Source organism: Oreochromis aureus, linkage group 19 (genome assembly GCF_013358895.1).
Source record: "Oreochromis aureus strain Israel breed Guangdong linkage group 19, ZZ_aureus, whole genome shotgun sequence".
Classification (NCBI taxonomy): domain Eukaryota; kingdom Metazoa; phylum Chordata; class Actinopteri; order Cichliformes; family Cichlidae; genus Oreochromis; species Oreochromis aureus.
In genome coordinates, this window is record NC_052960.1 from 28614179 (window position 1) to 28622175 (window position 7997).

The window sequence follows — 7997 nt, forward strand, 5'->3', positions numbered from 1 at the left end:
GTTGTGTGTCATTTGCATAGCAGTGAAAATGTATCCTATGCCTTCTGATGATAGGCCTCAACTCACTGTTTGGAGGAGGAGGAATGCTGCCTATAACTCCAAGAACTCCAAGAAGGGGACAGGAAAACTGCAGCGCATAAAAGGGAGGATGGATGGGGCCATGTACCATCAAATCTTGGGTGAGAACCTCCTTCCTTCAGCCAGGGCATTGAAAATGGGTTGTAGTGGGTATTCCAGCATGACAATGATTCAAAACACACAGCCAAAGCAACAATGAATTGGCTCAAGAAGAAGCATATTAAGGTCTTGGAGTGGCCTAGTCAGTCTCCATACCTTAATCCCATAGAAAATCTGTGAAGGGAGCTAAAGGTTTGAATTGCCAAACAACAGCCACGAAACTCAGACTTGGAGAGGATGCGCCACCATAATGGAACCAAGATGGCGGCGCGTGAACAACGCGAGGCTCAGTGTCTCTCCAGAATCTGCTATTTAGCGGTTTTTTATCTACTTTTAACCGGATTATTCGTCCAGAATTGCTGTGCGTTGCTGACCTACAGCAGACAAGAGCTTCTGGACATCTGGACTCATAACTCCAACAGTTTTATCGCCGATCTCCGACTCATCCCAGAGATCTCCAGAACACCGGAGGCTGCCCACTCTCCCCGGCCGGGCGGAAGTGCATGCTGACGGCGCCGAGATCGTAAACAAAGGCGAGGTAGGCGCGGAGGGCTACGGGCTAAGCTAAAGCTAACACCACACCGGCTGCCTTTACCCAGTATTTTCCTCGCCAATGTCCGTTCTCTGGCAAACAAAATGGATGAGATACGGCTCTCCATCACTAACAACAGACGGATTATGGACTCAAATGTCATGTTTTTCACCGAAACATGGTTGAACAACAGCTGCCCGGACAATGCTATCGAGTTAGCAGGACACCACACACCGAGCCGACAGGCTAGCAGATGACTCCGGCAAGACCAGAGGTGGAGGTTTGTGCATTTATATTAACAATGCTTGGTGCATGAACTCCACTACTACTGAGAGTCACTGCTCACCTAATGCGGCGTTTTTAATGGTCAAATGCAGACCTTATTATCTCCCCAGAGAACTCACTTTGATCATACTCACTGCCGTGTATATACCCCCTGACGCTAATGCTAGGTTGGCCATGAAAGAACTTTCTGCAGCCATTAACAAACACCAGAATAAACACCCCGAGGCTGCTTTTATTGTTGCTGGCGACTTCAACCACACCAACTTAAAGACAGTCCTCCCCAGATTCCACCAACATGTCTCCTGCCACACCAGAGGAGACAAGACTTTAGACCATGTTTATTCCAACCTGGCTGGAGCCTACAAAGCAACACCCCTCCCCCACATTGGACAATCGGACCATCTCTCCCTGTTCCTCACACCTTGGTATTCACCACTCATCCAACGTGTTAAACCTGCTGTGAGGACAATTAAAGTGTGGCCAGAGGGGACAGACCCAGTGCTCCAGGACAGATTTAAAAACACAGACTGGAATATGTTCACCAACACAGACCTGGACCAGTACGCCTCATCTGTACTGGATTACATCTCCAAAACCACAGACAGTGTCACCACCCAGAAACGGATCACCATGTACCCCAACCAGAAGCCTTGGATGAACCGGGATGTTCGTCTCCTCCTGAAGGCCCGCAACACCGCCTTTAGGTCAGGAGATGCACACGCCTACAGTACAGCCAGGGCTAATCTAAAGAAGGGCATCAAAAAGCCAAACACCATTACAAAAAGAAGGTAGAAGAACACTTCTCCAACTCCAACCCCGACGCATGTGGCAAGGACTCCAGACCATCACAGACTACAGGACCACCAAACCCTCCCCCGCATCCTCTGATGTCTCCTTCCTCAACGAGCTCAACAACTTTTACGCTCGTTTTGAGCGAGGGAACCCCACAACCACAACCAAAGCAGATGTGACGCCAGACCACCAACCTCTGACTCTCTCCCCCACCGATGTAGGAGCGGTGCTGAGCAGGATCAATGTCCACAAGGCTGCAGGTCCTGATGGCATCCCCGGTCGTGTTCTCAGAGCGTGTTCTGGGAGCTTGCAGGAGTGCTGACAGACATATTCAACCTGTCCTTGGCTCCACGCTGTGGTACCGGTCTGCTTCAAATCCACCTCCATCGTCCCGATACCCAAAAACTCCAACCCATCTTGCCTCAATGACTACCGCCCAGTAGCACTCACCCCATCATCACTAAGTGCTTAGAGCAGCTGGTCCTAGCACACTTCAAATCCTGTCTTCCCCCACCCTGGACCCCACCACCAAGCATACCGCCAGAACAGGAGCACAGAGGATGCAGTCTCCATCGCACTGCACTCTGTCCTCTCACACCTGGACAACAACAACACCCACGCCAGAATGCTGTTTATAGACTTCAGTTCAGCGTTCAATACAATCCACCCTCACAACTCATCAGGAAACTGACAGACCTGGGCATCAGTTCCCTCATCTGCAAATGGTTACTGGACTTCCTGACCAACCGCCCCAACATGTCCGGCTGGATAACCACTGCTCATCTACCATCACAATGAACACCGGTGTACCACAAGGCTGTGTGATGAGCCCTTTCCTCTACTCCCTCTTCACCCACGACTGCAGACCTGCTGATGGTTCCAACACCATCATTAAGTTTGCAGATGACACCACGGTGATTGGCCTCATCAGTGACAACGATGAGGGCCTACAGGAGGAGGAGGTGGATCGTCTGGCTGAGTGGTGCGACACAAACAACCTGCTGCTTAACACCGAGAAGACCAAGGAGCTCATCGTGGACTACAGGAGGAATGCTGACCCACATCCACCCATCCACATTAAGGGGACGGCTGTGGAGCGTGTGAGCAGCTTCAAGTTCCTGGGAGTCCACATCTCCGAGGATCTCACCTGGACGACCAACTGCTCCAAGCTGGTCAAGAAGGCTCACCAGCGCCTCTTCTTCTTGAGGACTCTGAGGAAGAACCACCTTTCCTCAGACATCCTGGTGAACTTCTATCGCTGCACCATCGAGAGCATCCTGACCAACTGTATAACAGTCTGGTACGGAACTGCTCTGCCTCGGACCGGAAGGCGTTGCAGAGGGTCGTGAAAACTGCCCAGCGCATCGCCGGAGCACCACTTCCTGCCATAAAAGACATCTACAGGAAGCAGTGTCTGAAAAGGGCTGGGAAAATCATCAGAGACCCCAGTCACCCATCACATGGACTCTTCACCCTCCTGCCCTCTGGGAGGCGCTACAGGAGCCTCCGGACTAAGACCACCAGGTACCGGAACAGCTTCTTCCCCACAGCTGTCAGACTCCTGAACTCTGCCTCCTGACATCTGACAGCCTCTGTAGAAATTATCCACACCCTCACTTATCTTAACTGCACTACTGTATAGTTCTGTGTAAATAATCATTCTGTACATACAATAATTTTTAACCTTACAACTGTTTACAACTTGCATAGTTCCCATTTCTGTATAACTGTATATCTCATATTTCTGTAAAGTTATTTATTTCATATTCTGTATAGTTTTTCATATTTATATCCTGTTGATATCCTGTAGATAGCTTGTACTCACTACAGCCTGTACATACCTATAGTTATAGAATATTCACAACATACTTCATACCGTGTACATTATAACATACCACAATAGACCCATTTCTGTAATATACTTGCATATCTATATTATTGCTAATATATATTGTAATATATCTATATCACTAAAGCACTTCTGGATGGATGCAAACTGCATTTCGTTGCCCTGTACCTGTGCATGTGCAATGACAATAAAGTTGAATTCTATTCTATTCTATTCTATTCTATTCTATTCTATTCTATTCTATTCTATTCAAAGAGGAGTGGGGCAAAATTCCCCCTGAGATGTGTGAAAAACTTCTAGGCAAATACAAGACACATCTGACTTCTGTGACTGCCAACAAAAGTTTTGCCAACAAGTACTAAAGCACGTTTTGCAAAGGGAGCAAAATCCAAATTAATGTATAACTTTTTTGAAATGCATTTTTCTGGATTTTTTTGTTACTGTTATGTCTCTCACTGTTCAAATAAACTTACCAGCTGGAGTTCAAATAATTTTTTCCCTGACTGTACTTAGGAACTACATGCAAATAAAACAACATTAGGCCCATACAGCCCCCCAGTTTTAAACAAAAGACTAATAACACAACAGCAGCAGTGAGGATGAGGCTGTCATGGTTTAAGATGGAGCCTGAGTCTGTCTACACACACACACACTCTGAGAAATGGAAAGAGGTGGCGCCATTACAAAGACAGTGAGCTCAGGTGGAGTGAAAGAACGGCTGACGCACCTCAGCATCACGATGGACACAGGAGTTGTTCAGGGATGGAATCAACTGGGGGTGTATAATTGGTCTGTTTGTCCCACTTTCTATTGCAGTGAAACCTGCAGCAATGGGGTATACTAGAGCATATTTATTTCAAGGCTTTCATAGGGTTAACTAGGGGTGGGCTTCGTGGGGGGCTCGACCGGGGACCAAAGTCCCTTGTCGACCAAGGGCAAGTTCCATTCCAGCCTGGGGTGTCTGGATCCAGTAAGGGTCCTAGGCTAGACCCCCTACACTAACCAAGCCTGTCGCAGACATGAGCGAGAGAGATATATGAAGTCGACGACCAGCTCGGACATCGCCCAGATCAACAAGGTCTGCATCAGGTGTTGAGGAACCAGGGTAGCATGATGAGAAGTGGGCTACTGGAATACGAAGGCATCGGTGGGCAAGAGACGAAAATAGGGCGCTGTTGGAATAACACTACACAAATAACCCCAGCAAAAGGGGTTACATGAATAGGATGAGGGACCTATGGAATCTTCGATACCCAACATCCACATTCACAGCAAATCAACTAGAAGCTTAGTGTTCCAACATTGGGAAGAAGTGACTGCTCTCACAGCTAGAGATTGATGAAGTACAACACGTATGCAACGGCAAGTGGGAGCCAGGACAACAGGGGGGAGATATCATCACCCCCACCTGAGATTGGGTACCAAGCTCCAAGTAGGATGGGAGAATTATTGTTGAGTGTGAGAGGATCTGACCTGAACAATAGAATCATGGCTTGAAACCTGGATCCTCCGTAGCTGGTTACCAAGACTATGTGAAGTACTACTAGATGATATGAATGTAGCACTAGGGACAATACCTACCTACTGCCACCATTACTGTGGTGAATGTAGAAGCAAATGATCTACACTATGGCAGCAGTGATCAGTGAGATGCTTGGCTAAAAGTTAAACAGCCACAAAGAGCAGTACCCTCCATAGAGAAGGGGAGTAGAGGCTAAGATCAAGGTAGCACGGAATGTCATTTTGACTGGAGAAGTGTAGTCGGATGATAACAAAGAGAGGAAACATAGTCAGATCTGAGGGGATTGAACCACCACATGGCAACATTGCAGACATAGAGGACAGCTACAAGTACCTGGGGATCCCACTGGCAAATGGAAACCATGAAGAGGCCACTAGGAAAGCTGCAACCACCAAGTACCTGCAGAGAGTCAGGCAAGTCCTGAGGAGTCAGCTGGCCAAATGAGGCGATAGAAGCCACTGACATCAAGATGAGGGAGCTCCTGACCATGCAAGGAGGGTTTCATCCCAAGTCCAGCACCCCGAGGCTGTATGCTAAGTGAAAGGAAGGAGGCTGGGGACTGGTGAGTGTCAGCACCACAGTCCAGGATGAGACAACAACAACAACAACAAAAAAAGAGACAACAAACATCCAAGAATACATCAGAAAGATGGCCCCAACCGACCACGTGCTCAGTGAATGCCTCAGGCAGCAGAAACCCATGAAAGAAGAGGATGATGAGGAACCACCATGGAAGGATTAACCCCTGCACGGTATGTACCACCAGCATATAGAGGTCCTACCAGTGCCTGGACAAAGCTGGACTGAAAGCCAGCAAAGAAGCACTATTCATGGCAACTGATGGATTGGATGGCTATGGCTCAGGAGCTAGAGCAGGTCATCTACTAGTTGGAATATTGGTGGTTTGATTCCTGCTCCAGTCTACATGCCAACATGTCTTTGGGCAAGATACCAAAACACCCAAGTTGTTCTCAGATCGAAAAATGTCTGTGAATGCTACACAGAAAACAATCAGGGATAGAAAATAGTGATTGTATGAATGGATGTAACTCAGTCACTGAGAGATGTTGTATAAAGCACTTTAAATGGTCAAGTAAGGCAGAAAAGCAAGACATTAAAACCAGTCCAATTTGAATATTTTTATGTATTTTATTCAACTAGGATCTCTGCATTGGGTTTTAGCATCTGTATAAAATTCTGATGATGTTTTAGATTATATTTTTGCTGAAATATAGAAAATGTCAAAGTATTGTAAATTATTTCCTGCAACCATATATCAATATCACACCATGTGCACTATATTACTTCTGCTCTTACACCACTTCTCATTAACACAGAAGTCTGTTTGCTGTTTTATGCAATTCAACAAGTTACAGCTGCTTTTCTTATTTAGAGGTCTCTAACGACCTCTCAGTGCAACCTTGAACAAGTCTCTAATTCCGAAATTTCTATTAAGAGCATTATTCAGCGAACACACGTTTAGTAGCGCACTTTGATAGTCAGTACAGTCCATAGATTGCTCTTAAGCCATACATAAGAATAAATAACCATAAATAATAAAAATAACCAGTACAATGATTAATAATCATAAGCAGGAGATATAATCACACTGGCATTCAGCTCTGACCACACCTTATTGATGCAGTGCACAAAGTTCAGGTATAAAAAAAAAAACACTGTTTACATCTCAAATAAAAAAAAGATAAAACGTTTAATTTCAACTCAAATGCCTCTACACTATTTTGATCAAATATACACCATTCTTTGCTAAATAATTTCAACTGATTGTAGGTAGATCAGCTGTGGTTGATATCGCCTTAGATTAAATATTTCTAACATCACACGCGATCCATTCATCTTTAGCATCTTTAACCATCATATCTAATGTAAAATAACTAACACATTTGTTTGTGACATAAACAGTTTTGTTAAACATATGATTTACTAAGATGAGTCTCCCACATTTCCACGTGTTAATCGTGCTTTGATTGCCTCTGTATTTTTCACTTACGTGCCATGCTTTGGGGTCTCCCCAGTACCGGCCCACCTTCGCACCCGGTGACCGTGCTTATAACATTCCCCGGTAATGGCAAAACATAGAAATAAAATCAGAGATTTGGTCAAATAAGGCATCTTGACGGCGTGAATCTACCGGCGAGTCCCTTAAAAGTCCTTTTCAAACGGTTCATTACAGCAGGAATCAGCCGGTTGCTCATGGTTGTCAGCAGAGGATGGACGTTGTCTCGCTCATGGCATCACACTCTGCCTCACGAGGCAGCTGGAGAGGAACGTGTCTGTGTGTGATCCTGCACTCTGCCTGCACTTATTTCCCGCGAGCGAGAGAGCGCGAGAAGAACATCTGCAGCCTGCATGCACCGAGAGGAAACACACACACACACATACAAGTAAGACTGCCACTGTGAGGACTGTCTGATAATGAATTCCCTGTATCTATGCTAACTCCAACCTTAAACAGTACTTTCTACCGTTCTTAAAAGGTCCACCCCAAACGTCCTCACTCTGACGGTGCAAATGTCAAAATGGTTCTCACAAAGACAGTACACACACACACACACACACACACACACACACACACACACACACACACACACACACACAGAGTGAGAGAGGGAAAGAGATTATGCTGCTTGGTATGACACAAGAGAGCCAGATTATAGCCCCCTCTAAATAAAAAATAAATAAATAAATAAAAACCTCATCACAGGAATCACGTTTCACCCAGCTCAGAGGCATGTTGGAACATTTTAAATGCAACCACTCAATGCAGCGCTGGTTGAAGCATTTCTGGGGATCTGGGCAGAAATATCTACCAAGTCACA

General features: G+C 45.9%; 1 protein-coding gene across 1 annotated transcript in view; it reads right to left on the minus strand.

Moving 5' to 3' along the window:
* Positions 1-7290, minus strand: part of gabrr2a (gamma-aminobutyric acid type A receptor subunit rho2a) — a 74419-nt gene extending 67129 nt beyond the window's left edge. Inside the window, exon 1 of the mRNA XM_039602937.1 lies at positions 7169-7290. Coding sequence (XP_039458871.1) covers positions 7169-7290 — 122 coding nt within the window. The remainder of the gene's footprint in view (positions 1-7168) is intronic.
* Between the last annotated feature and the right edge of the window lie 707 nt (positions 7291-7997).